The 26,621-nt window shown below is 48.4% G+C and overlaps 2 protein-coding genes and 1 pseudogene across 2 annotated transcripts; 2 read left to right on the top strand and 1 right to left on the bottom strand.

The window, feature by feature from the left end:
* Positions 1–3,679: 3,679 nt before the first annotated feature.
* On the bottom strand, positions 3,680–4,659 carry LOC133898618 (tuliposide A-converting enzyme b2, amyloplastic-like; annotated as a pseudogene).
* A 3,831-nt stretch (positions 4,660–8,490) lies between these two features.
* On the top strand, positions 8,491–9,907 carry LOC133899675 (probable carboxylesterase 2). The gene has a single exon (XM_062340709.1). The coding sequence runs from the start codon at positions 8,516–8,518 to the stop codon at positions 9,548–9,550; it is 1,035 nt and encodes a 344-aa protein (XP_062196693.1). The 5' UTR covers positions 8,491–8,515; the 3' UTR covers positions 9,551–9,907.
* Positions 9,908–23,712: 13,805 nt separating this feature from the next.
* On the top strand, positions 23,713–25,246 carry LOC133899190 (probable carboxylesterase 12). The gene has a single exon (XM_062340159.1). The coding sequence runs from the start codon at positions 23,913–23,915 to the stop codon at positions 25,056–25,058; it is 1,146 nt and encodes a 381-aa protein (XP_062196143.1). The 5' UTR covers positions 23,713–23,912; the 3' UTR covers positions 25,059–25,246.
* Positions 25,247–26,621: the final 1,375 nt, after the last annotated feature.

The following is a 26,621-nucleotide window of genomic DNA, read 5'->3' as shown; positions in this document are numbered from 1 at the left end:
TGTTATACCTTCATGTGAAGAATTAGGACATAGTACATATTGCAAATGGCATAATTTGTTTACTCATACTACTAATGACTCCAACATGTTTCGCGGGCAAGTACAATCGGCTATTAATGAAGGTCGATTGAAGTTTTCAAATCATCTAGAGATAAGGGAGCATAAAGCAAATGAACAATCTCTCCCTGTAGGTATGCCTAATTGTGGAGATAAGCAAGTGTTGATTCGGTCAAAACAGGCTAATACAACAAAAGGCAAGAAGGTCGCAATAGCTAGCAAGATTAATAATGATAGAACTAGTAAAGCTAGAAATATTGTGGGCCAAAATAAGAATATGGTTTGGATCCCTAAAGGTACTCAAAATATTAAAGCTAAGGTTAATGTTCAAGAATCAACTGCTAGAGCTGTACCAAATGCAAAGCCGAAGGTGACATTCAAACAACTTATGGCTAAGTATGAGAGGAAGAAAGGCAGCTTGAGTGCTGCTGGTCGGTTTGATAATTTTAAGCGACCGAGAGCACCTCCAAAACATGAGTTTGGTGGTCAGGATCGGCGGTGGAAAGGTTTCCATGCAGCAACACCGTATCCTCCTTTTGGGTCACCAATGCTCATGCCATGTGGGACTTTTTCTATGGTATTTCCTCCTTGTTCACTATGTGGCTGTTATGGTTCATGGATGCCACATCTGAGACCTTTTGAGCCATTCCATCCAGGGTGGACAGCACCGAGGCCACCGGTGTTTTGATGGACAATCTCATCCTAGAGAGAACCAATGTAAGCCAAGGAATCGATCAAGTAATGGGAGAGGTAGAAAGGTGGTAAAAATGATTTATTGTATGAAGGAGAAGGCTAGTTCAAGTGAGGAATCAGATCTGAAATCAAAAGAGGAAAGGCCGGTTATTGAGCAAGAAGAAGTACAAGAACAACCGGCTAATAAGGATTCGGTTGTTAACCATGGGGGACATGGTGCAGCGATGAAGGCAGTAGCTATGCATGGTTCAGATGTGGATGGTCTCTCACCTTCACAAAAGAGGTAATTACAAAGGTTGCACATGCAAGAATTGAGAAAAGCGAAGACTGAGGAGGTAAGAGATAATGTTCTTAGTAAAGTTAAGTCTATGTTACCTGTCAAGAAGGTATGGAGGCCTTAGAAGATGAAAGAACCAATTATTGATAAAGATGAAATGCAAATGGATGAGGATTCTCCATTAATCAAGGATGGTGCTCCGCCCAACAAAGGTATGGATGTTATTGCAGTTTTTACATTATCTTCGAAATTTCGAATGGTTGATGGGTGAAAAAGACATATATAAAGGCCGATGTAGTTTATCATCGTCATACGAAGGAGCTGAAATGATTAATACATTGTTCATGATCATGGTTAAGATGCAAGTTTGTTTTTTTGCCTGCAAGCTTTGCCAAAAAAAATAGGGGGGCATGTGTTGACGACCAAATTTGACATGTCAATGGTCTAAAGTCTAATTGGATTATCAAGTATTTTAGTGGCCAAATTATTATGGTTCGTTAGTTTAATTTGATTGCCAAATGAATGGGTAGCCGAATATAAATGTTCTAGTTTAATCAGTTGATGGTTAATTAAGCTTAACAATTAGTTACTGAAGCCGATTGGTATGTTGATTAGGAGAAAAGGTAGGAAGAAAAGAGATAGAAATTGGGCGGAAGGTCTACATGCTAAGCAGTATCGATTTCTACTCATTAGTAGATAATGGATATTCAAATCATTAGCTATTGCTGGACTGACATGCATGCAGGCAATATGTACCAAAACACAGGGAGCTTGATGTCAACTAAAACTTCATCGGCGCACTGTCGGACTCCATGGACTGCCTCATCAAGCTCATTAGGTACACCACCATGCGTGATCCATCAGGTGCAGCTGTCTCGGTAGGCTATGGTCGAGCTGTGATCAAGAACCATGGTCGGCTATCATAGTCGGGCGCTGCAGATTCCGTGGTCGGGCGCCTGGTCGGATACCCATCTAGTTGGGTTGTTGTGGTCATGCCTGGTTGACAGCCGTGAGCACGTCTTGTCGGGTGCCATGGTCGAGGGTTGTGGATATTGTGGTCAGGCTTCCGAGTAAATGGTCAGGCTACCGTGCTGGATCAATCTTGTTTTTCCCAACTGCTGGTAATTGAAGACTTACAATCGTCAGACCAGGGACATGATAGGTAATGGAAAATAGAATACATGTGTTCGATTGGAAGTTAGAGATAGAGATGTGATTTCTATAGCTAAACAAGAAGTTCTCTTCGGTTTTGGAAAGATTGACCGAACAGGATAGCAAGAGATCGACTTGGTTTCGGGAGGAGAGGAGTCCTGGTCAATCCAGGCTAAGTTCAAGCCATCCCTATAAATAGTTGAGGGGGTGAAGATAGATTGAATAACCACAATCGACACAAATCAATCTATTATCATGTTCTTTTACTTTTCCTCTTATTTACCCTACTTTTCCAACCTCCATTGTTGCTGCTCTTGATCTCCATGATCTAGGGCAAGACGACGGCCGACCGTGCCCTAACGGGGTCCTTCTCGGGTATGATTTACTGACGTAGATCTATCGCCACAGTGCCAGACTAGACTTCACAAGTGTTGGTTGTCGATCTACTGGTTTGCTCATAAATCAGTCGCTCATTGCTGCGAAAGCGCAATAATTATTCCCGCTGTTGTACGCCCTCCGTGTGTTGTTGCGGATTGCACACGAGGTGCTCAGTGTTTGGCGTGGCATGTTTTCGCGTCAACACGTCAGGTGCAAGTTTGTAAGGGCTTCGCTTCTACTAACAACTCATGTGCAGATTTTATTCTGTCGCACCTCCTAAATTTCATGGTATGAAATTTAAATTTAAGAGCTGTGTTGATAGCTTTTCGATGGGAGTTAATGGAAGGGTTAATTTTTTTTTTATGGGTAGGGGAGGGGGCTTTCTTCGTCGTGGGACTTAGGAGGGGGAGCGAGGCCAGCCCAGCAGAGGAGGTGGGCACGAGGTGGCAAGGACGCTGCTGGTCATGGGAACGGAGGACGATCATTGGGTGGTGTTAAGGTGGTGGTGAGCGAAGACGGGTTAGTGTAGCGATGAGCAAAGCCGATGGATCTATTGACGGGAGTGCTACCGGAGGCGAGAGAGGCGAGCGAGATAGGGGAGCGAAAGACATTGTCGATGGGAAAGAAGAAGAACATTATGCAGACGAGACGGGAAGAAAAAATCACTTCCGTCCCATTAAAATCTGATGGCTGAGGAGCATCGCCTAAAAAATTACCTGTTTTCTGGCGCTGCCTGAGGGATAGCATGCGCCTTATTTTCTCCTCAAACTTTTCTTCAGGCCAAATCTTCATTGATCTAAATACAGTGTCATTTGGTTAATGGAATACATGATCCTCTCTCTCAAAAAAAGTACAGGATTCGGCATAGAACCAAAGCTAAGCCAAACAAGGAACAGTATGATTGAACTCCAGCGCATAACCTAGTACGTGCTCGGCACTACGGCAGGGCGTTTGACCAGCTGATAAATTCGGGTTTCCGATTTGAATTTCCAGCAAAAAACAGAGTTTTCTCCTTCCATTTTATTTCTGGTGATCGAGAATTCAAAGACACAGTGAAGTTGTCCCTGCTAAGCTGCACCAGCATTGCCATTCAGCACAAGTACACGTGGCGCGCGCGAGGTTCTACTGGTTCCCGCGGACGAGCGCGACCAGCCGGTCCATGAGAAGCAGCGCCTTGGCGCCATCAGGCTCCCGGATGAAGAACTCGTGGTCCTCCCCGGCGGAGTGCAGCAGCTGGGCGTCCCCCTCCGCCCACCCGCTCCCCAGCAGCCCGTCGTAGTACGCCTTAACCCGGACCTCCAGCTCGCCGTCCGCGACGCAGACCAGGACCCACTCGCACACGAGCCTCCTCAGGCTCGGCGCGCCATCGGCTAGCGGGTTCACGCGCGGGTCGTCGGGAGCGGGGTCCGCCCGCCGCACGCGAACGCCCACATCTCCTCCAGCTTGGCTTGCAGCCACGCGAGCTTCACCTCGCCCTCTTTCTTGTTCCCCGACAGGAAGCCCGGGTGCAGCAGCGCCATCCCCTTCACCCGGGCGCCCGCGCCGCCCGGGTGGTCCTCCGAGCCGGCACGGAGCGTGACGTTGTAGGCGATGTTGCCGCCCGAGCTGTAGCCGGCCACGAACACGCGCTCACGGTCGCCGTGGTCACGTACCCACGGGTCCGCGCTCGCCCCCGCCGCGACCCACCGGAGCGCGGCCCACGCGTCGTCGTAGCAGGCGGTTGAGGAGCGTGCTCGCTGGCGTCCGCGGCCGAGCCAACGACCAGCCCCGCACCGTGCAAGTACAGGACGATGGGAAGCCGCCTGTCCACGCTGCCGCCAGGGCGCGCGGAGAGGTCAGGGAGGTAGAGGCGCGCCCACAGTCCCGTGGCCAAGTCGACGTCCTTGGAGGCGACGCCGGTGGCGGCGTCGACGGAGGGCGAGACGGGAGCAGGCGCTCGACGCGGCCGCTCCTATACTGCCGGATCACCTGCACGAACTCGAACGTGACCTCGGCGTCGGGGTCCATGTGGATCATTTACACGAGATGGAGGCGATAACGAGGTGGTTCGTCAGATTTGTAGCAGCACTGCACTGCGGCAAGCGACGCTCCGTCCGACGAACAGCAGCTTCACATGTGTCACTGTCATGATGGGAACGAGGCGTTGAGGAGCATTCCGAGGAGTAAAATACAGTGCGGGGTCAGACCCTGTATCCTTGGGATTCTTTTTGGAAATGACTTGCGTGTAGTGGAATGGATTGTTCTTTTTGGGCCCAAATTACTTTGTTTGGGCCTAGTTTTTTATAGGAGCTTTGGGCCGGACATCCTGAGGGCTGGGACTTTCTGCGTTCGTTTCCTTCTTTTGGGACCCAAAATACGTTTTCGGCCCTAGTTTATTTACAGGAGTTTCGGGCTAGTAGCAGCCCGGATCTTCTTTGCTCGTTTCCAATAAAAGGAAAAAATGCATTTGACCTTCTTGAACTCTTGTCCTAGTCCGATTTTCCTCCTTCAACAGTAAAATCTGATATGGAATACTCTCAACTATCAAAAATTGGACATGTTATCCCCTCAGGCCAAACCACAATAGTTTTTTATGATGTGTCACTGATTTTGTTGCGGACAGTTGATATGGACATAATATGGCAACCACTAAGCAAAGAAAAGCAAAAAGTTTTAGGACCCATGTGTTGTCCTCTAAAGGGCCCACCAGTCAAAATCCACCTCACCTCTTCTTCTTCCTTTCCTCCTCTTTTCTCTCTCCCCTTACACCTAGATCTCACCATGGCTGGCGTGGGGCAACTCAGCGGTTCCAAGGGACGCCACCACCGGCATGCAGGCACAAGGCCAAAGGGGCACATGGCGGACTCGTCCCATGCAGGATGCAAGAGGAGGGGTAGCATCACGAACCTAGGGACCTCTTAGAGGCGGTTGCAAAAATCTTGTGCTTGTCACCGATGGTAGCTCCGACATCCTCCACTGAAATCACGAGGTGCGCACTCGTAGTGAAAGGCGATGGGGATTGTAGGTGCATCAGGCTAGACTAGATCTGCACTTAAATACTCACAGTTTTGGATGTGGATGCAGGTAGAAGTGAGAGCCAAGATCTAGGTTATAAGACTAGTGCCAGCGGTTGTCTGCTCTGTCGGCGGACACAGATAAGATTTTCAACACCCAATGGCCAGCGGTACCATGGAGGTCAGCACACCTGTAGGGACAGCCTGGATGGGACGATGAGAATGGGGGAAACAAGTGGAGGAAGAAGAGCACAAAGGATGGACGCGTTCTTTTTTGTAATTTGTTGACTGGGTTGCCACCTCCTAAAAAAAATAGTATATGTGGTAAAAACCGATGCCATGTTTGTGCCACATTAGCCAAAATCGCCTTCAAATGTAGTTAGGTGGTAATTTCTATGATTTTTTTATCGTTAAGGGTGTTCAATATCTGGTTTTGCAGTTGAAGGAGGAAATCGGACTAGGTCAAAAGTTGAAGGATGATTCTAGACATAAATTAAAGATTAGGCGTGCTATTCTTTAATCACATAAAAATTGCAATTCGTTAGCCGCCCTTCCATACCATTGGATCTCCTTGACATCCATGCTCCGATTGACGGTGTAGTTTTCCTCACCGAGAATGTCGTACAATGGTGGTGGTACCTAGTGGACTAGTACTTACGTCCACATGCACCCTGAAAGCTTAAACGAAGGCAGAGAATTTGAAGGCTACTTGGAGGAGGGAAGTGGGCAATGTTGGGTGGGGGGGGTGGAAGGGGTAGAGTGGATTAGCAGTGGGCTTATATAGCCTCTTGAAAGAGGAAAAAGGATGACGGTGGCGTAAGTTAGTTTGTCAGAATTGAGAATAGCAAAGAAGATATGCATATTCCACAAATTACTCTTGTATCACTTTTGTAGTCATCTTCAATATACATATAAGATCATGTATGCAGTGTAAGATGTGTCACTTATGTAGGCACTAAACATATTACAGTATAATAGTAGGATTACGGACATGTTTGGTTTGCAACTTAAAATTGCCACGCCTAACCTTAGGTGACCATGGTTTTAGTAGTACCTAATGTTTCGTTCCTGCCACAATTACAACTTGCCTAACTTTCTGCCTAAGGTTAGATTGACAATTTTCTTGCCACAAAAGTGTGACAAGACTAACCTTAGGCAATAATATGTGACACGATTAGTTACTAACCAAGCATGTCCTTAACCTAGATATCTCTATAGAAATTTTGCCATATTTTTTCGAACGGACGATACGAGCACTACCGATTTTATTATAGAAGAAGATAATTGACCTAGTTTATGAAAGAAACTGAGTTCAAAAATCTTACAACTGCACGATTAATTAGAGGAAAAACTGGCTAAAATCCATAAACAACATGATGACAAAAACAACTAAGCTAAAAACGGCCCGCACACCACTCAACATAGAAAAAAAAAGATAGAGCCCCGTCGCAGGTCATCGTTGCTCAAAATTTTGCCATACAAATATGCAAACATGTGAGAAATGGTGTGAAGGTCATTATGACTCAAGGAACACTATTTAGAGGCCTACAACATAATCTGGTCTAAGCTGTGCAAACTATGATATCTTATTGATTGTTTGTGCTGCATTTTTACAGTCCGTACTTTAGAAGTTTGCACACGTATTGTTTAGGTCTATTTGTGACTACTGGATGTGAAATTCAACAGGGCAATATGATGATGCGGTTCTTACATGTGTCACTGTTTGCACTCTAGTTCCATTCAGTGGAGGGAAATGCTAAAGACTATCTTTCTTCAAAAAAGGTTGATGCTACAGTGCAATGCACTGCAGTGCCGTGGCACTCTCGTGTTCAGTTTCGTGAGGACGTACGATAGCCGGGCAAGTCTGTTGACATCCCATCCCTTCAACACGCAGATCGATCCACCCCTATCCCATCCCTTCCAACTCGAAAACAGAAATCTGTTTCATCGCATCCAGAGATATGAATACAGACGCCATGGCAGGGCCAGGGCTGCCGTTAAGGTTGCGCCCATCCCTCGTCGCAGTCAAAGCCTGAACCTAAAAGGAGAGTGAGCGCAGGCACTCCTACATGTCTACATCACGACAAACACGACGTTTTCACTGTAGTGATGCGTGTTGGTTACACTGGTACAAGCAATGAGTAGCGCCGCCCCCATAGCTTTCGGCGAGTAAATAATAGTGGCATAAGGTGAGGGACCGTGTGCAGGTTCTAGGACGAGTAAAACGCCAGGCATCCATTGATGCCGCAGCAAGGTGCTAGGCTCTGAGAAACGGCCGGCATGGCCTGCTGCAAGGCAACAAACGCTCGCACGACGAGCAGAAACAAACTACAGATAGGAAGTGGCCCGCCCGCCCTTCCGCCCCGAATCACAGTCATCACACCAGTGGCACTTGAATGTCTTGCTGGATCAGGATTCTAGAACGGGGCGGCACTAGCACGGAGCCAAACACGGCGACACCACACGAGCACAGCGCAAGGGTCCGAATCTACCTACCAGCAATGGCCGAACGGCACAGCTCCATCTCTCCTCCCGTGATGTCGTATGACGCCATGGCCGTTGAACAGAGCTAGGGCTTGACGACGCGCCGGTTGCTTGCTGCTTGGCTTCGCGGCAAGCCGGATCGATAGCTCCGCGCACTTGAGCAATAACCGTCCGATGGTTACGGATCACTAGTGGCCAGTGCCGCCACCCCACTACTGAAACGGCAACGGGCGCATGCGCTCCCCTGCGAATTGACCGAGCCGTCTCGGGCACATGACACGCCGGGCCACGGCGCGCACGCCGTCGGTCGCGTCCCGTGGAAGCGGTTAAAAGAAGCGATCGGCGCCACCCATCCGTGACGTGCCGAAAACGATTTTAGTGCGCGCACTCGCGGCCCCATCGTGCCGGCCGCATCGGTGCATATAAGCGCGCGCTCTGCGGGCGCCATTTGTGCGGGTCACTCGCGCTGCCACCGCGCCTCATGGCTTTCCCTGTCCTGTTCACCGCACTTCTCGTCGCGCTCTGCTCATTTTTCGGGGCAGGGGAGGCGAGGGAAGCGGTGGAAGCCTCGGCATTTCGGAGCCGGGCCACGGACCCCAACATGGAGGTCAAGTTCGACTTCACGCCGTTCCTCGTCCAGTACAAGAGCGGCCGCGTGCAGCGGCTCATGGGCACCACAGTCGTCCCGCCTTCCCTGGACGCGCGCACCGGGGTTTCCTCCAAGGACGTCGTCGTCGACCAGGGCACCGGCATCGCTGTGCGGCTCTACCGGCCGAGCCACCATCGTGGGGCCGGCGGCGGCAGGCTCCCTGTGCTCATATACTTTCATGGCGGCGCGTTCGTCGTCGAGTCGGCGTTTGATCCCGTGTACCACAACTACCTCAACGTGCTCACGGCCAAGGCCGGCGTCATTGCCGTGTCGGTGAACTACCACCTCGCGCCGGAGCACCCTCTCCCCGCCGCGTACGACGATTCGTGGACGGCGCTCAAGTGGGTGCTCGAGAACGCGCGGCACGGCGGGGACCCCTGGCTCTCCAAGCTCGGTGACACGTCCCGCCTGTTCCTCGCCGGCGACAGCGCCGGCGGCAACATCGCGCACAACCTGGCCATGCGCGCGGGCCAGCAACCGCACGGCAGCGCGAGGATCAAGGGCGTGGCGCTTCTCGACCCGTACTTCCTGGGCCGGTACGTCGACCCGGCGACGCAGCGGGCGTGGGGTTTCATCTGCGCGGGGCGGTACGGGATGGACCACCCGTACGTGAACCCGATGGCGCTGCCGGCGTCGGCGTGGCGGCGGCTCGCGTCCGCGCGCGTGCTGATGACGGTGTCGGACCAGGACCGGCTCGGCCCGTGGCAGCGCGCGTACGTGGACGCCCTGCGGGCGAGCGGGTGGGCCGGCCAGGCGCAGCTGTACGAGACACCCGGCGAGGGCCACTGCTACTTCCTCAACAACCTCGCGTCGCCCAAGGCGGCCATGCATATGGCCACGCTTGCCGCGTTCATTAACGGCAGCTAGCTCTCTCTTCGGCAGCGTGGTACTGCGATCGGAGCTCTGTAGTATCGGCGGTGATAACAACACAGAGCATATATACTACTGTACATGTCACTCTGTCAGTCACGAGTGACCGGAGATATGTTTTGCATCTACTACTACCTTCTTTTTTTTCCTTCTTCGGGTAGACTTCTTTGTGACCTCAGCGACAGGTGATTTCACTTGTTTACTGCGGCCGTTGAACGCACAAGTACATCGGTTTCACAGTAGAACTTGGAACGGAAAAGTATATGAATGGAGTGGGGGTCACTTCTATCTACGACTTCTCGAACTAGATGTAAAATGGGGTGTTTAATAAAGCCTTATGAAAAAAAATCTCAACCGTACCGGCGTACACGTGTTTATTTAAATATCGATGTTTATAATAGTACTAATAAAATAATTAATCATATTTAAACACATATAGTCTTTATTTATATTAAAAATTATAATTTTTATATGAGTAAATTTTACAAAACTACAACTATTTGCACCTAACTATCACAAAACTATAATTTTTAAAACAAGTTTCACAAAATTATAAATACTTATGTCACTAGTGACACAAAACTATATTTTTTGTGTTTCACAAAACTGCAATTATTTTGTATAGAATAGTTGTAGTTTTGTAAAAAAAAATATAGTTTTGTATTACTAGGGGCATAAATACTTGCAGTTTTATGAAACTTATTTAAGAAGTTGTAGTTTTGTGATAGTTTTTTTTTTCTCAAAACCGCAGGAGAGCTACATGTATTAAGAAGAAAAATAACCTAGTTTATAAAAAAAAACTAGATCCAAAAACCTTAACAAGTACAGTAGTATAATCCGCTGAGCTCCACTCACACGTAAGCCAAAGAAAAAAGAAAGAAAGAAAGAAAGAAACCCCCAGATCCCCCTTAAACAACTGGACGACGGAGGTTTGGCGAAGCAGCATACATACAACCCGACAACCACAAACAAACAACACCCACACCGAACAATGCTACACCGCAAGCAACTGTGTCCAGCTAGCACCTCGACCAGGACAGGGGACTTGGGACATCAGAGCATAGCCACTGCCGCGAAGCGCCAAAGGTGAAGGGAAGCCCCACAAAATAGGAGAACGTCGGACAAAAGGGCATACAACAGTGGAGGATGGTGTGCCGTGCAAGTAGTGCCGCTAGCTATAGCACCAAGACAATAGAGGGATTCTCAGAAATAACGCCTTCTAGAGGGAAGCATAACCGTCGTCGCTCGTCGGAGAAGTCGGACAAGGTTTCACCCGAAGAGATCCCATGGGGAAGCCTCGCCACGGTGCCTCCAGAGAGGTTATGACATCCGCGGGCGTCACCGCCGTCGGCATAAGATGCCTATTAGGGCTTTCGCCCATAATTCCCCCTACCACAGCATAACCCAATGAACCTAGAGGCTCGATGGGTCGACCGGATCAATCACCTGTAAGGAACAGCAGTAGCACGCAACACAAGAACACGATGCATCTGCCAACAAGAGATGATTGGGGCTGAAGCCCCGATCCACAATCACACACAACATGACCGCCGGAGGTGCACCAACGTCATCGTCAACAATGACCAGCCACCACAAAGGAGCACTGGAGGTCACTGATGGCCCCTCCGGGTGCACAGTGCATCAGGCTGGCCGAGAGCCAGACCGCATCAGGCTAACCGCAGAGAGCCCTGCCGAATGGCGATCAGCTAGCCAACAGTCCATTCCCGCAGCCCCCAGCCTCGCAAGCCCACATGCCCATAGCCCTTCATTAGAGCCGAAGAGAGATCAAATAGGCAGCAAGAGGAGAGAAAGGCAAGCCACCACACGGATCCGCCCGGAGCGAGCAAGTGTAGAGCTGAGCCAGCCAGAGCAAGCAGCGCACACAGGGGCGAGAGGAGGGGGGAGGGGAGAGGAGAGGAGGTGAGGAGGGGGAAGAGAGAGGGTGGAACGGAGGGAGTGGCCGCCGCCGCCATTACCGGCCGGCCTTGACGGCGGTGGTCTCGCCTACAACATTATTTTATAATAGTTAGGTATAAGTAATTATAATTTTATGAAATAATTCTTTTAAAGATACTCATGCTCTCTTTTTTTAACAAATAGCCATAAGCATCTAGCTGATCACGCGCCATAAGCAATGTTGCCATCGCGCGGCAGCGGCAGTTACTCCGGTGCAACTAGCATTGGCGCGCGTAACAGTCATCTCGACCTGCCCCGTGTCCTCGTGCCGGCCAGTCCTAGAAGCGTGTTCCTCTTCCACGGCAGAAATGATGCGCCGCCGTCCCGGCCGATCGGGCGGCGGCGAACTGTGGCTCCCCTGTGCGTGTTCAGGTCTGTTTTCCACATGAATTAGGCTGGCACCTTTAGCAGTGCTGCGTAGACTTTGGGCATGGTTCGTCTAAAGTTCGGCACACTGCCGAGGTGTAGATTATGGCCTATGGACCATCAAATGTGTGTCACGATCAGTAGCGGCTGGGAAAAATTTGCAGACATTTTGTAGGATGTAGGTGGTCATAAGATCAGCTTTAACGGATTCTTTTTGTGAACCATATTTTTTATGAAGAGATTTTCGTTTTCTTTAATATTTTAATAGTTTACTTTTATGATTTCCTTCATGAAATGATTCTTAAGATCATTTTTTTCATTCTGAAATTATCTATTCTTTCACTTCACGAATCTATTAAAAAAATAAGAACGGACATGAAAACAAAAAAAGAAATAAAATGAAGGAAAAAATGATTCAAGATGACCTAATCGATCATGATCTCTTCTCAATTAAAGGTAGCACGCACTTGTGGGCTATTCATACAGCTTTCAACCGTGGTTGCCGCACTTGATCAGACTCAAAGAGCCGGTTTGTGGATGTCGCGCTCTTGTACTAACTTTACTGCCACCATGGATGCCCAGTTGACAATCCACAGCCGCCACAGTCGCAAGATGGAGACATGTAGTAGAACCGTAGAAGTAGAACATGCTGCAAACTGCAGAAAACGTCATCGCAGAAGAGACGAAGTCGCTCACAAGAGTGGAGGCTTCAATGGTTGCGGACAACGCCTCGACCCCCACCTTCTTGGCAACATTGTCATCTTTCTCTAGAAGCTTGTGGCCTTGAGCAGGGGTGGATCCACTTGTAGATGGAGGGTGTATAAGATGCTTAGTAATTTTTAATTTTCCAATAATTTATTTACGTATTGGACTCATATGATAATTTTTAACTTAACAAGTGAGATATCTAATTATTTTTTTCTGGATTTGTTATTGACCTTAGGGATGCTTCCAAATCTGACATTTGTGGTCATGTGATGCCTGATTGGCAGATGATTCCATCTCGAATCCAAAGCAGGTGAACTACAAATACTACTTCAGTCGTACCACAGCTCGTGGTGCAAGCTGGACCAGTGGACGATTTTACTGGCGAAAGCAAGGCATTCCTACTCGTGCAGCTCTGCAGTTACCGGCGTCACCTCCAAGGACGTTGTCATCGACGCCGAGGCCGGCCTCTCCGCGCGGCTCTACGTTGCCAAGGACGTCCTTGCTAAGTCCACGAAGCTCCCCCTCCTCGTGTTCTTCCACGGCGGCGCCTTCGCCGTGCACTAGGCGTTTGGGAGCGTGCACTTCCGCTTCCACGGCCCAACTTCCCAAGGCCAGGCCCAGTGCCCAGTCCCCGTCCCACGGCCTGAATCGGTGACGTCTGACGGCTCACGCCCACGAGACGCACGAGTCCACATCTGACATCTCCACGAAGCACGATCACGAACGCGGGCACGAGACCACATCTGAGATACTAAGATGGAGGGCGGCAGCGGCAGAGGCAGGGCACAGCGGCGGCGCAGGCACGAGCACGAGGCAGGCGAAGGCGGGAGGCGGCGTCGACGCGATCCGGGCCTAGTCAGGGGCCGCGAGGCACGGGCATGGCGGCGGCGGCACTGGCTCGAGCGCTGCAAGGCGCGGGTACGATGCAGGCAGTAGCAGTACTGGTACACGGCTGGACAGCTGGTCCTACACAAGGCCATCTTGGCATCTTCCAACAGACAAGAAATTTGTTGTTCTTGCTGTTCGTATTGTAATCACAGCTCACAAGAGCCGTTTGTGTCAATCACGAGCACTTCAGTAGTTCAATTAAACCAAAATTGTGTTGTCAATCAAGCGCGGTGGCGGCGCGGGCAGGGCATGAGCAAAGCGGGGCGCGGCCGAGGCGGCGCTAGCGCGAGCACGGCAGGTATGGAGGTGTAATGGGGTTGTTGATTCATGCTAAGTTTGTGGGGGGGGGGGGGGTGCTGATTTGCAGGATGCTTGCAAACAGGCAGTCGGCGGCGAGGTCGAAGGAAAGGAAGATCAAGTACACTAGTAAGCTGGAGAGGAAGGTCCAGACTCTGCAGACGGAGGCCACCACGCTATCAGCACAGCTCACGCTTCTCCAGGTATTGGGTTATATTTGCCTAATCAGTTAAATTCATTGATGAATTGTTGTGTGCCTTCTGTGAAGAATTGCAGTAAATCAGCTCCTACTTGCCTGTACTTTTTTGTGTGTGTTCGGTGTGTAATGGCATGCTGTCCGTTTCCTTGGAACCCAACTTGCCTGTATCAGCTCCAGCTTGATGAACCCAGCAGTTTATAATGAATTTATCATGCCATGTGATACTTTTATACGGATAACATAGTCTTTTCAGTTTGCATATGCGAGCTCTTAACCGTAGAACAACAGGAAGTAAGATTTTTCAAACTGAAAAATGGTCATTTAGGGATAGAAGCAAGTGCAATGAACAGTTCGAAAAAATGTGTTGTAATTTCAATTTTTTAGTTCTTTTATATTACTTTAGATGTTATTATTATGAATAATTTTTACTTTACATCTTGTCGTTATTTAATATTTATAGTTATTAAAAAAATATCTATATATAATATAGTATGTACATCTAAATTTAAAATCATAAACCCGGCGCTGCTATTGTGTGGTTCATCAAGCAAAGCTAGGTTCTTGTGGAATGCAAGATTGATGTATTTTGCTCGAATTATTCAAAAAAACTGTACTCCAGTAGTACTTTTCTTGTGGGCTTTGAACGATTTGGTGCTTAATTTGCGCATTGCAAAAGTGGCACCAAAGTGTTTGGCTGGTCTATTGATTGTGGTTCTTTATCGAAGGAGGCAGGTGATGATAATGCAGTGGTTATATGATTCTCGGTATCGGAGTGGTGGTGATTGATGACGGATGAGGACTTTTGAAGTGGGGTGGTGAGTGAAATGCCAACAGCTACACTGTATAGTACGGGCATTGCTGCCACGAGTCATGACAGTTACAGAAGCTGGCAAAACTATCAGGCGATCATTGGACAAAGTTACTAGTACCAAGATGCATAGGCAAAACCTGAAACTATCAAATTCAAAATGACCGTAGGAGCCGTGAGGTACAAACCCACCCAAAAAAAAAAAACAAGAGCTCTTAAAAAAGGCTGAGACTACCTTATTACAATAGCAAGAAGTAGATCTCAAACATTGTCTAAAAGAGGGTTAGTCCAGTTATTCAGGGAAGGGGAGATAAAATGGTACCAACGCTCTAAAACAATTGATTTAGAGTAATGTGACTGTAGCACCAAATATTTTCAGTTGGTAGCAAATGACAAATACATTAAAATACATCTTTTTCAGCTAGAACATGATGCTCAAATTATTAGAGGCGAGGAACACTCAGAGTACATTATCCAATATAAAGGTCCCTGTGACCACCTGATAATGGGGATTTCTCTATGATTGAGTGAAGTAAGGATGATATCCCTCAAGTGTCCAATGATGAAAATGAGATGTTGACATCAATGTTCACTGAGAAAGAATTGAAATAAGCAATATTCCAAATGGAGCATAAAAAAAATACCGGGTACTCCCAGCTGAGTTTTACCAAGTTTTTTTGGGAAATCATAAAATGTGATTTGATGGCACTTTTTTTATGAATTTCACAAAAGGAACTTTTCCTCTCTTTAGCTTAAATTTTGGCATAATTACTTTGCTATCAAAACAAAATGAAGCAGCACAAATTCAACAGTTTAGACCAATATGTTTTCTCAATGTTAGCTCAAGATTTTCACAAAGGTGGGTGTTAACAGAATAACAAGTGTGGCACAAAATATTATCAAACCAACACAAAGTGCTTTCATGCTGGGTAGACATATCATAGAGGGAATGGTCATCTTGCATGAAATCATATATGAGATGTATAGGAAAAAAGCGTAATAGAGTAATCCTTAAATTGGACTTTGAGAAGGTTTATGACAATGTTACATGGCTTTTCCTTCAACAAGTTCTAAGAGTGAAAGGATTTTCTCCACAATGGTGAAAGTGGATTGAAAAATTTGTGTGTACGTGGGGGTAAGAGTAAATGATGATTTAGCAAGATTTTTTCAAACTAAGAAAGATTTTTGACAAGGAGACTCCCCCTCTCCAATTCTTTTTAATCTAGTTGTCGATATGCTAGCTATTATACTTGCAAGAGATAAAGAAGATGGGAAAATAGAGGGTGTCATTCCATATTTGGTAGAAGATGACCTTTCAATCTTACATTATGCAGATGATACTATAATTTTTATGGAACACAATATTGAACAGGCTAAGAATATGAAGCCGCTGCTATGTTCATTTGAGCAATTATCTAGCCTAAAAAATAATTTTTATAAGAATGGGTTATTTTCCTATGTGGAAGCAAAGGACTATGAAGACCACTGTTCATAATTGTTTGGATGTGGGATGGGAGAATACCCTTTTAGATACTTGGAAATGCCTATGCATCATAGAAATTCTGTAACAAGGATTGAAAAATTGTGGAGGATAGATTCCAAAAGAAATAAAGTAGTTGGAAAGGTAAATACTTGTCATATGGTGGTAGATTAGTCCTTATTAATTTAGTCCTTAGCAGTCTACTTATGTATATGCTTTCCTTTTGAAATAACTAGAAGAATTTAAAGAAATTGGATTATTACCAGTCTAGATTTTTTTTGGCTAAGTGAGGGGCATGAAAAGAAACACAGACTTGCTAAATGAAATATGTTATGTAGGCCGAAAGATCAAGGTGGCTTGGGAATCTAAGACCATGACATTCAAAACAAGTGCCTGCTTAGCAAATGTCTTTTCAAGTTAATTAATGAGGATGGGGTATGGCAAAAGCTACATAGGAATAAATACCAAGGTAATAAGATAATCGCTCAAGTTGAAAAGATGCCAGTTGATTCAGGTCTAATGAATTTGAAACCACTCTTTTCAGTCTGGAAAATTTTGGATTAGAGAATGACTAACACATTAAGAAGATAATTGACTGGGATCAAGCAAACTATGTGAGCAATACCTCATCTTGTATAACATATAACATTGTTTATAGGAAACATGCCATAGTTTCATAAGTGCTTAGTTCTAAACCACTTAATATCTCTTTTTTTTAGAGCTTTGGTGTGAAACAAGTTGGTGGCATGGCATAATTTAGTGGCGAGAATTATACATATTCAGCTAAGTGAACAATCTGACACATTTAGATGGTCTTTGCATAGGGTATTGATGGATTCTAATATTATTGACATAATAAATATGTGTGGCATTTAAAACTCCCTCTAAAGATTAAAGTTTTCATGTGGTTCTTGCATAAATGAGTAATTATTACAAAACATAACTTAGTTAAAAGAAATTGGTAAAGAAATGAAAAGTGTTGTTTTTAGTAACAATGAGACTATTCGCCACATTTTCTTTTATCACAATTTTGCTAAGTTTATTTGGAGAACACTAAAGATCACTTTTGACTGCGCGCGTCCAAACCGCTACACCACCGGCATCGTGTCATTGTTGACAAACACGCGCGCCTAACGCACACGAGTATCGTTGCCGGACCCCATCATCACCCCTCCACCGGCTATAAAAGCCACCTCGCTCGCTCCTTCGCTCTTCACCACCGCTCGCTGAGCCCACCAAGGCAAGCCCCGCCCTTCCCCTCTCTCTCTCTCTCTCTCACACACACACACACACACACACACACACACACAGAGTTTTTCCCCTCCAATGACCGCCACCGTCGATCCACTCTCTAAGGCCGCTGCCGGCCAATTGGACCTCATGGCGAGCTTCACCGAACCTCACTCCACCTCCCTAGCCCCACGGTTTGACCTATCCCTTCCCAACTCGAGCTCTCACTGAGCCATCATGGCGGCTGGAGCTCCTTCTCCATCGCTGGCCGCCGTTAGTGCCCCATCGACCAAACCAAGTGACGACATGTGTTCCCTACACTATGTACAAGCTTCCAGTGCCCAAAAGCCTGACTCAAAGCCATCTCTCCACGGTCTCTGACTTTGGCTGCCGTCTTTCCCAACTCCGACAAGAAATAAACCCTGTTCTGGCCATCACTTGTTGATGATATGCCCTCTAGCAGCTTCACTGTACCAAGCTGATCAGCGTGGGCCATCTCCAGATCCAACCTGAAGCCTAGAGCCACCGGTGGCGAGTACTCCGATGAGCCTCCACTGAGGGCATCTCAACGCCGTCGTCCCCGCGTCGAGCCAACCGCCCGTCCTCGTTCGGCTGCCATCGTCGTTCCCTGCTCTCTCTCTCTCTCTCTCTCTCTCTCTCTCTCTCTCTCTCTCTCTCTCTCTCTCTCTCTCTCTCTCTCTCTCTCTCTCTCTCTCTCTCTCTGTCTGTGTGTGTGTGTGTGTGTGTGTGTGTCAATCCGACAAGAAGGCCCGACCATGATGCCGTCAAGCCTCCCGCCGTCACCCTCCTTCAGGTCGAATTGGGCTGTCTCGGCCCATAGGCTAGCCCAGTAGCCGTTGAGCCTTGCTGAAGCCCGCTTCTGCAGAGCCAACCCACAAGCACAGTAGCATTTCTCTTTTTCTGAAAATCCAATTTTTCAGAGAATATTCTTCCCCTTTTCTTTTTCCGGAATAAAATTGCCGACCAACTTAGAAAGCCCGTATCTCCGTCGTTTCAACTCCGATTTTGACGATTCTTCCACCGATATTCATCTAAATTCAAACTATATCTATTATTACCAATTTCATATTTATTTAAAATTTATTTATATGTATTCGTATTTAATTATATGTTTGTTTTGCTTGTATACCGCGCTTTAGAGACCGAAGAGTTCGTGGAAAAGGAGGAGGAGCCGGGAACGCAGGGCTTTGAGTAGGACCCTCTCGAGGACTTCAAAGGAGGTAAGTCTCAATCTGTTTCCCTCATTGATCCTATTGAACACAGATTTATCACCATAACTCGTAGTAGCTGTTTTTCCACCAGACAATTGCATGAAGTATTATTTATTGGCATAATTTAAAGTGTTGATCTAGTTATGTCCTATTAGCCAGCCTGATTATTTTGACCTGAATATAATCTTGGAAACCCTAGAACATTCATCTCGGCTACTTTAATCACGCTAAGACGACCTTGTTACTAGAATGTTTAGTGTTGGTTACGAAGTCACCAAACCAGGGGAAGCCTTCGGCCCAGAGAGAGAAAGAGCCGAAGGTGGTGAGACGCAACACGTGTTAATGGGGAGATGAGTAAACTATTTTTCTTTGTCCCATCAGTTACAGTGTCAGCCTATTTATAGCCCGTACTCAACCACTCCATACCATAATCTACAATATTACCCCTCTGACTGCCACATTCTCGGCATATTCAGGGGTATTTTGGTACCATTGAGTATATTTGCACATTTACAATTATACCTCAGACCGCTACACGGGCCTCGACAGACGCGCGCCTTCACACGGGTCCCCACAAAGCCAGCCGCACACAGGCCCTCAAGGCACCTTCGACTAGCCTCGGCGCTGCGTCCTGAGTCACTCTTCGGTTTTCGCCCGAAGTCCCGCCAGAGGCTTCGTCTGCACTGATACTTGGTGTCGCGGGTCGACCTTCGGTCTCCACGCGAAGGCCCGCCAGAAGCTTCGCCTGCACTGATACTTGGCGCCGCGGGTCGACCTTCGGTCTCCATGCGAAGGCCAGCCAGATGCTTTGCCCGCGCTCCCTGAAACACAACTGTATTATCCGTCATTGAACAGCCACCAGTGGACTTCACCTTGGGATACGAAGGGGCGCGTAAGATCATTCCCCAACACTTAGGACTATAATCTTTACTATTATTTTATAAATAATCATAATTAGCTTTGCGAAATGGGTGAAAATCGGTGCTTTGGTGTTGTGTGGGTTGTTGGAATGAGAAAACTTACCAGATAATGATAACAACTGAGAACCTATTAAGAGCTTGGGCAAATCAGGATTCCCGCGGGGAATGCCTTGGGAGTATAAGTGCTACCTGTGTGGTAGGCTTAGTATTGAGATGTTTATCTTAGCTCGATTAAGGATCAAGTTGATGTGATATCCTACCTAGTTTTCATAGTACAACCACTTGGCACTGTATGTAGCAAGGCTTAATCTAAACCCCACATGCTAGTCTACTAGTTGTCAAGAGATAAGTGTGCAACGGAAGGCCACGGAGCAAATACAAGTAGGTGCAGGCTTGTTGACCCGGTTGGAGGCCTAGTTAAAGGCCAGGAACCCCTGGTTAGCTCTCGTAGACGGCTAGTGAGATGATTCTTGGGTGGGTAATGGCTTTGTTAAGTCACACTGTCACGACGGTGGTATGTTGTCAAACTCAGTTTGTAGGTAAAGTGTACCACTCTGCAGAGATAAAACTATTCTAATAATCGTGTTCATGATCATAAATGAACTATAGTTCGATGACAGCAACTAGCATGAGTTGTGTGTGTTCCTTGGTGTGGGCGTGGGCAAGGTGCGCTTTTCAGAAGATAGGTCCGACAGTATGTCGTGGGTTGTCGTGGATGGGGTGTCTAGTAACATTAAAATTTGGACCCTAATGACCTTCCACCACAACTTAACGTCCCCCCCCTCCGTCATTTAATGATGTTGATATAATATTTTCACAAAACTTGCCTTATGAAAAATGACCCATGCATGTGTAAACTTAGCTTTTCCGTAAAGGTAAACTCATAGCCTTTGCCCTTGTTGATATCATATGCATTTATTGGTACCCCTTGCTGTAGAGTAAGGGTTGTGACTTACTGAGTATGTTTGTACTCACCTTTACTTGTGCTTTCAGAGGATGACCCGGATTTCACTTATGCAGACGGTGAAGCTGATGAGTAGGTTTGGTCACGTTCGCACCCGAGTTGCTTGTGGAGTGGTGTCGGAGGGTGAACTCCTCAAGTGGGGATCCGGAGGGACCCCCTTTGAGATTCGGCCGGGGGGATGATTCTGAATGCGTTTTGCGGGTGAAATAAATGGGCGTAAATGCGATGCAGGTGGAATGGAATGGTCGGATGCAGGAAGTAGTAAATGCTCAGGGGATTTTTAGATAGGTTCGGGCCGCACTGAGCGTAACACGCTACTCCTGTGTGTATTGCTATAAATGCTCTGAGAATGTCTCTCTAAGTGCTTACTGGGTTACAAGAATATTTGTCTAGTCTAGAGCTTCGTACTCCTTGTTCTTCGGTGCTCGACCTCAGCTCGTACTGGACTTGACTCAGTTAATGTCAAACTCTCCAACTTTTGTGCTTCACTTGGCTACTGTCCTGCCTCTTCTTCTCCGTGGAGCCCGCCCCGCCTTTATACTCACCGGGACGGTAGCGTGCCCAGAAAGGATGGCGCGAGTTCCAAGGCGCCATAAATGGAAAGCAACCATCATAGGCTGCTGCGCGAGGTGACGGGGAGGGTTGAAAACGCGCCCTGTCCGGTCTTGTTCGTCATCATGCCGTTCTTCAACGGGCGCCGCGGGGAGGGCCCACCGGGCAGCCACCGAGCAGCCCGGCGTGCCCGTCCAGTCAGAGCAAGCCTGACACAGCAGAGCGGCAGGTGGGGCACCTTGGGCCTCGCGATGTTATCCCGAGGCGCGCCGGATGTCCCACGATGGGACCCGTGCATTAAATGTCCCCACGCCTCCCTGCCAGGCCGTGGCAGGGACTGACAGAAAGCGTGGGGGGAGTAGTTGGAAGTGACAGACCATGCGCCCTCTTAAATGCAGCATCGGGCCTTTCACCAGTTGACACCTCACCGCTGGACCTCTGTGGGGGCCACTGGCGAAGGATTTCTCAGGCCCTCGGGGAACCGAGTGCTCGGGGGCCACTATTCACGACCCCGATCACTCTCTCCCAGATATACCCTTCCTTGGTCCTCGGGTAACCGAGTGCTCAGGGGCCACTGTTCACGGCCCCGAGCACTCTCTCCCCCAAGCACTCTCTCCTGGAACTGACTGTTCGGGTCCTCGGGGAACCGAGTGCTCGGGGGCTACTATTCACGGCCCCGAGCATTCTCTCCCGGAACTGACTGTTCGGGTCCTCGGAGAACTGAGTGCTCGGGGGTCATTGTTCACGGCCTTGGGCACTCTCTCCCGGAACTGACTTCCCTTGGGTGCTCGGGGGCCACTGTTCGCAGCCCCGAGCACTCTCTTCCCAGTACTTGGTCTTCTCGGGTCATCGGGGAACTCGGGTACTCGGGGACCACTATTCATGGCCCCGAGCACCCTCTCCTGGGACTTGGTTTTCTCGTATCTCGCGGAGATAATCCCCGCGGGAGGGTGCCACGTGGCAACCTACTGATCTGGCCTCGGAACTCAGGGACCCTTGGTTCCTGTATCACCGACAAGTGGCGTGTTCATCATGTTGTCCCTGTTGTGCATTCTGATGTCGTGGACTTTGTTGTTTGTGTGTTCGTGCGCTGTTGTATAGTGTTGTATGTTTATTAGTTTGGTGGAGTTATTTCATCACTTCCTTTCTTTCGTTGTATGACTATGAATCCACTTTTTTAAGACTCTTATTTATCAATGACTGATATAATAAAGATTTTAAGTATCAGAGATAACTCGAGGCGCTTATACGGGCATGGCCTGGCAACAGCACATCTCCCGTTCTTGCGTAGCGCCGACAACACGCGAAGGTAGAACGCCCGTGCCAAGCCAAGTGGAATTTTTTGGGCCGCTCCTCTGTCCGTCCTGCCCCGCCTAGGCCGCCTCCTCACAAAGTGACCCTTCTCCTCCAGCTCGTGCCTCCCAATGTAGGTTGTATGTGCATGGGCCTTCTAGCCCAAGAAGTCATGCACGTCGCTTACCGCTCGATCGGCCAACGCCGTTGCGAAATTGGGCTTATCAAGGGTGCCATGGGCAACGGTGCAAGCCTTTTCGTGACTCTTTTTCTTTTGGGCCGTGCCACGGCCTTATCGGCCATCATCGAATGTCCATCCTCGCTCAGTTCCCCGAGGTCGCCCCTCAACTTGTTGCTGTTGTCAAGATCGAGCGATAGCTTCATTGGCAAGATCGCCAAGTGTGCAAGAGTCCGTCTGCGTTCGAGCTCCACTCTATGCAAGTGCTCACTTCCGTCTGTGATTTATTTTCAGGTACATTCACCCTTCGAATTAGATCCCGAGCAAGTTATGGATGCGCAAACACACATGCGCGTTAGTGACACTAAGTGTTTCTCACACATTGAGAGTCCAGAACTCGTGTGTAAGAGACAAGTATTAGTGTGCGTATGCGTATGGTGCGAATAGGGTATGCGTGGGTCGTGTGAGTCCGAATGTACCGGCTAAAAAACTTGTAGCTGTTGTCATCACTTGACTAGTGAGCAGCCAAATCCTTCCAGAAAGGTGCCTTTGCTGTCGACCAGCGCCACGCAGTGGTCCATCCGTCTTCTGCAACGCGTCCAGATGAACCAAATGCGCTGCTGAGTGCTGATAGCTGGCCCAATCCACTGCCTAGGATTTTTTGACGGCGTCCTGGTTAGTCCATTGCTGGTGAATCAACGCCGTTTTGTTCCGGGGATTGAAATCGCTTGTGCTGCCTGCTCCAATGTTTGGCTCGGTACTGACATCCTCTTGAGCGTTAACTTTCTATGCTGTGCAGAGGATCCTCCCCTGCCCTGAGGTAGGAATCAGTATCCCAAACATTCCTGCACTTCGTCAATTCGTCTTCGTCATGCTGCGACCTTGCCGTCCTATGCGGCACTCTCTCGAGCTCCGTCGAAAGATCCTGCAACGTGGCCGTGTATGCGTCCGATTGAATCTGCGAAAACTACAAAGTACTAGTCGGACTCCGATCGCGACGCCGGAGTAGGAGGCTGGGACTATCCAATGTTCGCACATCACCTGTGGCTGTGCCTCAAGACAAATTCGCCAGCGTCACCGAGGAAAAAACGCAGATTCTTCGGCAGTTCGACGTTGCTGTGCCTAACTTCCGTTTCGTCTCGAGCAACGGGAGCTTAACAGAGGAGATGATCCATGTGATGATGCAACTGGCCTGTCGTCGAGAGGTGCCAGTGACGGAGGACAACACGTAGGGCGCACGCTGCAGATGGGACGCTGCCTACTGCCTACATAAACGGCTAACTCAAGGATGTCTCCGCCTCTCAAAGGCTGCGACTTGGCTTCGCTGATCATGGCGGTGAGCATCACGTCCGCGCTGCTGCTCCTGCTCAACATGGCCGGGGCCTTGCTGGCCCCGCGCTCTCCTCCCGGCCCGGCCTCCGTGGACGCCGATGGCAGAGATGGGGACGTGGACTTTTTCTTCTTCCCCTTCTTGGTCCTCTACAAGAGCGGCCGTGTGCAGAGGTTCATGGGCACGGACACCGTGCCGGCCTCCACGGACCCGGCCACCGGCGTCGCGTCCAGGGACGTGGTCATTGACGCCGCCGCCGGACTCGCCGTACGCCTCTACCTGCCGAGCCTCGCCAACTGCACGGCGAGGGTGAGCGGTGGCAAGCTGCCCTTGGTCGTGTTCTACCATGGCGGCGCGTTCGTCACGGAGTCGGCCTTCTCGCCGACGTACCAGAGGTACCTGAACGCCCTCGTGTCCAAGGCCGGGGTGCTCGCCGTGTCCGTGAAGTACCACCTCGCGCCCGAGCACCGGCTCCCGACGGGCTACGACGACGGGTGGGCGGCGCTCCGGTGGGTACTCGAGAACGCGCGGTCAGGGCCGGAGCCCTGGCTGTCGCGCCACGCCGACCTGACGCGGCTGTTCTTGGTCGGCGACAGCGCCGGCGGCAACATCGCGCACAACATGGCGATGCGCGCCGGGAGGGAGGGCCTGGACGGCGGCGCGACCATCCGGGGCGTAGCGCTGCTGGACCCGTACTTCTGGGGGAAGCGCCCGGTGCCGGCGGAGACGAGGGACGAGGCGACGCGGCGGTGGCGCGAGCGGACGTGGAACTTCGTGTGCGCGGGGCAGTACGGGATCGACGACCCGGTGATCAACCCGGTGGCCATGGCGCGGGACGAGTGGCGGCGGCTCGGGTGCGCGCGCGTGCTGGTGACCGTGGCGGGGCTGGACGCGCTGAGTGCGAGGGGCCGCGCGTACGTCCAGGCGCTCCGGGCGAGTGGGTGGCGCGGCGAGGCGGAGCTCTACGAGACGCCTGGCGAGTACCATGTCTACTTCCTTAATAAGCCGGAGAGCGAGAAGGCGGCGAAGGAGATGGAGATCGTGGTGGACTTCATCAGTGGCAACAAAGTGCGCACAGCTTCAACTTCAAGAATGGATGCCTGAAACAATTTATTTCAAGAGGTTCAATAGAACGCAAGTACACGACATGTTACTGTTCAGATGATATGAAATTATGAAGTTAGCAAGTGAAAGGCTGAACTTGGGGATCGTACGCCCATCCATCTGACCGTGTTAATTCAGAGGATGCAATTTACTCATATAAAGATTTTGCAGTAAATTTTGGATTGCAATTTATCTGGTCCGTAAAATTCAGTTGAATTGGTGCATCAAGCTATGCAAGGTATAACTTCTCACAATCTGTGGTCTGGGCACAAGGTCCGCAACTTCCAAAGAACAATAAGCGAGTGCCTCCTGTCCAAACAACCATCTCTCGGTAGCGCCGGGCATAGCTGCCAGTCTAAAACGTCATGTTCGGAACCAGAATATTCTTTGAACAAGAAATTGACCCAAACAATTTTTTCTACCATCATGCACAGTTTGCAATAGAACATTTACAGAAAATGAAAATTCTTACGCCCGTTGCAACTTACTCGATTACTCCAGAAAAGAGCTACCAATTGTCCCTGGTTCCCAGTTAGAATGGACAAACTGAACCTGCATTTTAAGGTCAATGGCACTAAAAGGTTTGGCGTTTGGGTAGTAGCAACCTGAATAAAAGGTCCAACTCTATCTATTATCTTAATATTTGAGTGTGAAAAGAAGCTTTTTTTTTCGCTCTCAAAGTCACAAAATTATCACGTTAATCAGTGAAAAATAAAGCAAAATATCCCTATACCTATTTATAAATTACCCACAACTACCAATACAAAAAATTAACCCAAAATACCCCTATATCTACTACTCTATTACCTGCTGCTATTATTAAAAAATATCTATTATATTAGTAATAGGCAATTATATTAATAATTAGCCATAAAAAGAAGCCTCCACATTTAACCTCAAGGGTTTAGAAAATCCTAGTTCATTGTTGAAAAAAAATCTACATGTTATTTAGTGGGCCAAAATTATAACGGTTCAGATTTCATCTGAAGTTATGATCAAACATTTAGAATCCATATAGTGTATAGACTGCATCCTACTCGACGCTTGGAAACATGAATAAATTTCCATATTAATTAATACGTATCTACTACGGTCCTATTAAATTCTCTATTTGTCAATAGGTATCTAGATTTGAAGGCAGGGATTTTTTTTAAGATCAAAGAGCTTTCATTACTCATGGTATATTATGAGTTACAATCAAGCTCAAGGCATCTACGAACTCGTAGGGGTGCTTCGTCACGTCACTTACCCCTAGTCAAGCTATGAGATACAAGCTTGGCACATTCATCTGCAGCCTCATTACAAGAATGACTAGTAAAACAAAGTTTAAATTCAATAAAGCATCCCACCAGCTCCTTGATCTCCTTCGAAATGAATGAAATCTCTGAACGTTTGAGTGTTGTGATTCTTCCAAAGATCAACCAAAACTTGACAATCAGTCTCCATCATCAATCGCTGAACACCCCTTCTACCAACGAACAAGATTATCTTTACAAGCAAGAGCCTCCATTGTGAGAGCATTCAAGCCATGGCTATACCAGATTATGTAAGCCCCCTAAAACA

The sequence above is a fragment of the Phragmites australis genome, chromosome 18, assembly GCF_958298935.1.
Source record: "Phragmites australis chromosome 18, lpPhrAust1.1, whole genome shotgun sequence".
In the NCBI taxonomy this organism is placed as follows: domain Eukaryota; kingdom Viridiplantae; phylum Streptophyta; class Magnoliopsida; order Poales; family Poaceae; genus Phragmites; species Phragmites australis.
The sequence above is the reverse complement of the archived record's forward strand: the minus strand, read 5'-3'. Positions and strand labels throughout refer to the sequence as shown.

Excerpts from the sequence above, each read along its gene's own strand:
- LOC133899675 (XM_062340709.1), top strand. The coding sequence starts at position 8,516 with ATGGCTTTCCCTGTCCTGTTCACCGCACTTCTCGTCGCGCTCTGCTCA.
- LOC133899190 (XM_062340159.1), top strand. The coding sequence starts at position 23,913 with ATGTCTCCGCCTCTCAAAGGCTGCGACTTGGCTTCGCTGATCATGGCG.